The sequence below is a fragment of the Solanum tuberosum genome, unplaced genomic scaffold (genome assembly GCF_000226075.1).
Source record: "Solanum tuberosum cultivar DM 1-3 516 R44 unplaced genomic scaffold, SolTub_3.0 scf00559, whole genome shotgun sequence".
Lineage (NCBI taxonomy): Eukaryota > Viridiplantae > Streptophyta > Magnoliopsida > Solanales > Solanaceae > Solanum > Solanum tuberosum.
The window spans coordinates 256,713-258,843 of record NW_006239486.1 but is presented as its reverse complement, the minus strand read 5'-3'; the positions used below and the strand labels follow the sequence as shown (position 1 = coordinate 258,843).

Below are 2,131 nucleotides of genomic sequence, written 5' to 3'. Positions count from 1 at the left end.
CACATTTTCTTCAATTTTGACAAAATTGCACTATTATACCATGTAGTGCCTCACTTGGTATGGTTGGATTCTCCAACTTTAATTTTGTAGCTATAATTTAAAAAAACAGCGCTAACGAACAAGAAAAGAAATGTGTATTTAATATTTTCCTATATAAGAAGCAATAAAAAGGTTTTTTGATATACAAATTACATGTTCCGTTTTTTCTCAATGGCTTTGTGCTACTTGTTCACTAAAAGTGACTTGGTTGCAACTATCTTTCTACTTATTGGGTTGTTGATGTGCAATGTCCAAATGACAGGTCCTTTTCTTTCTTTCTCTACACATACACGCGATAAAGGCAAATTCATAATTTAGAATTGTTATTGATTGACTGTATGTATACTTATTTCTTGTTTTCACATAGGTTCTAGTTATATTTATGTTAACTCTGGTTACTCGGATCATATTATATATTTTGATTATTGTATGGTATTGTTATAAGAACGAATATAATACTACTTTGTTTTTGTCTAACAATCTTTTTTGCTATTTATTTGTTGGTTATGGTTTACTTGATGAGTCGAGACTCTATTAGAAATAATCTTTTTAACTTCATAAGGTAAGAGTAAGGTTGTGTACGTACATAGTACATATCATGCTCCCCAAATTTCACTTGTGGGATTACACTTAATACGTTTTTATTGTTGTTTTGACATCATTTTCTCTTTCTTTTCCCCTCTAATATTGGAGCGTGTTTTGACATCATTCTCTTTCTTGTTTTTAGATATGATTTACTTCAGTCAAGACTCTATCGAAAACAGTTTATTTACCTTTATAAGGTCGTTAGGAGTAATTAAGGTTGTGTAGGTGCACACATCCTCCCTAAACCCCCACTTATGAAATGACACTGAATATGTTGTTGTTGTTATAGGGGCATATTCTAATATTGGAGTATGTTATGGGAAAATTGCCAACAATTTACCATCAGATCAAGATGTCATAAATCTATACAAGGCTAATGGGATTAGAAAGATGAGAATATACTATCCAGATACAAATGTCTTCAATGCTCTTAAAGGAAGTAGCATTGAAATAATTCTTGATGTCCCAAATCAAGATCTTGAAGCCCTAACCAATCCTTCAAATGCTAATGGTTGGGTTCAAGATAATATAAAAAATCATTTCCCAGATGTTAAATTCAAATATATATCTATAGGAAATGAAGTATCTAATGGTCAATTTTCGCAATTTGTTCTTCCCGTGATGAAAAATGTTTACAACGCGTTATCAGCAGCAGGGTTACAAGATAAGATCAAGGTCTCAACTGCGACATATTCAGGGTTGTTAGCCAACACCTATCCACCCAAAGATAGTACCTTTCGCGAAGAATTTAAGGGTTTCATTAACCCTATAATTGAATTTCTAGCGCGAAATAACCTTCCAATCTTAGCCAATATTTACCCTTATTTTGGCCATATTTATAACATGGTTGATATTCCACTTTCTTATGCACTTTTCAACCAACAAGGTGAAAATTCGATAGGATATCAAAATCTTTTCGATGCTCTTTTGGATTCTACATATTTTGCTATAGAGAAAGCCGGAGGACCAAATGTGGAGATTGTTGTATCGGAAACTGGTTGGCCTTCTAACGGACACCCTTCAGCAACTCTCGAAAATGCTCAAATTTATTATAGAAATTTGGTTAATCATGTAAAAAGCGGGGTTGGAACACCAAAAAAACCAGGAAGGATCATAGAAACTTATTTGTTTGCAATGTTTGATGAAAATCAAAAGCAAGGAGAAGTCACAGAAAATCACTTTGGACTCTTCTATCCAAATCAAACTGCAAAATATGATCTCAAATTTATGTATAGTGATAATTAACAAATGAAGAATCCTATGATTTTCCCTTCATATGCAAATGTCTTCCTACTTTTTCTTCGATTTCTCATGTGATCACTCAATTGATATATAGTTATTATAATTTTATAAAGTCGCCTTTTTTGTCTATCCAATTTTCTTCAAAAAAAAATAGAAAGTAATCATATGAAAAATCTGTAGACACATTATTTTTTACCATTTTCAAGTTTCAACTCATGACTTGGAACACCATGACTCAATTCCAAGTAGTGACTCTATGAATAAA

The 2,131-nt window shown here is 32.1% G+C and overlaps 1 protein-coding gene across 1 annotated transcript; it reads left to right on the top strand.

The window, feature by feature from the left end:
• Positions 1-210: 210 nt before the first annotated feature.
• Positions 211-1,869, top strand: LOC102586922 (glucan endo-1,3-beta-glucosidase-like). Its single transcript, XM_006365567.1, has 2 exons — positions 211-301; positions 914-1,869. Exons 1-2 carry the CDS (start codon positions 211-213, stop codon positions 1,867-1,869), a joined length of 1,047 nt encoding a protein of 348 aa, XP_006365629.1.
• The last annotated feature ends 262 nt before the right edge of the window (positions 1,870-2,131 follow it).

Coding starts and splice junctions, on each gene's coding strand:
- LOC102586922 (XM_006365567.1), top strand. CDS start 211: ATGGCTTTGTGCTACTTGTTCACTAAAAGTGACTTGGTTGCAACTATC. Junction 302..913: donor GTGCAATGTCCAAATGACAG/GTCCTTTTCTTT, acceptor TTGTTGTTATAG/GGGCATATTCTAATATTGGA.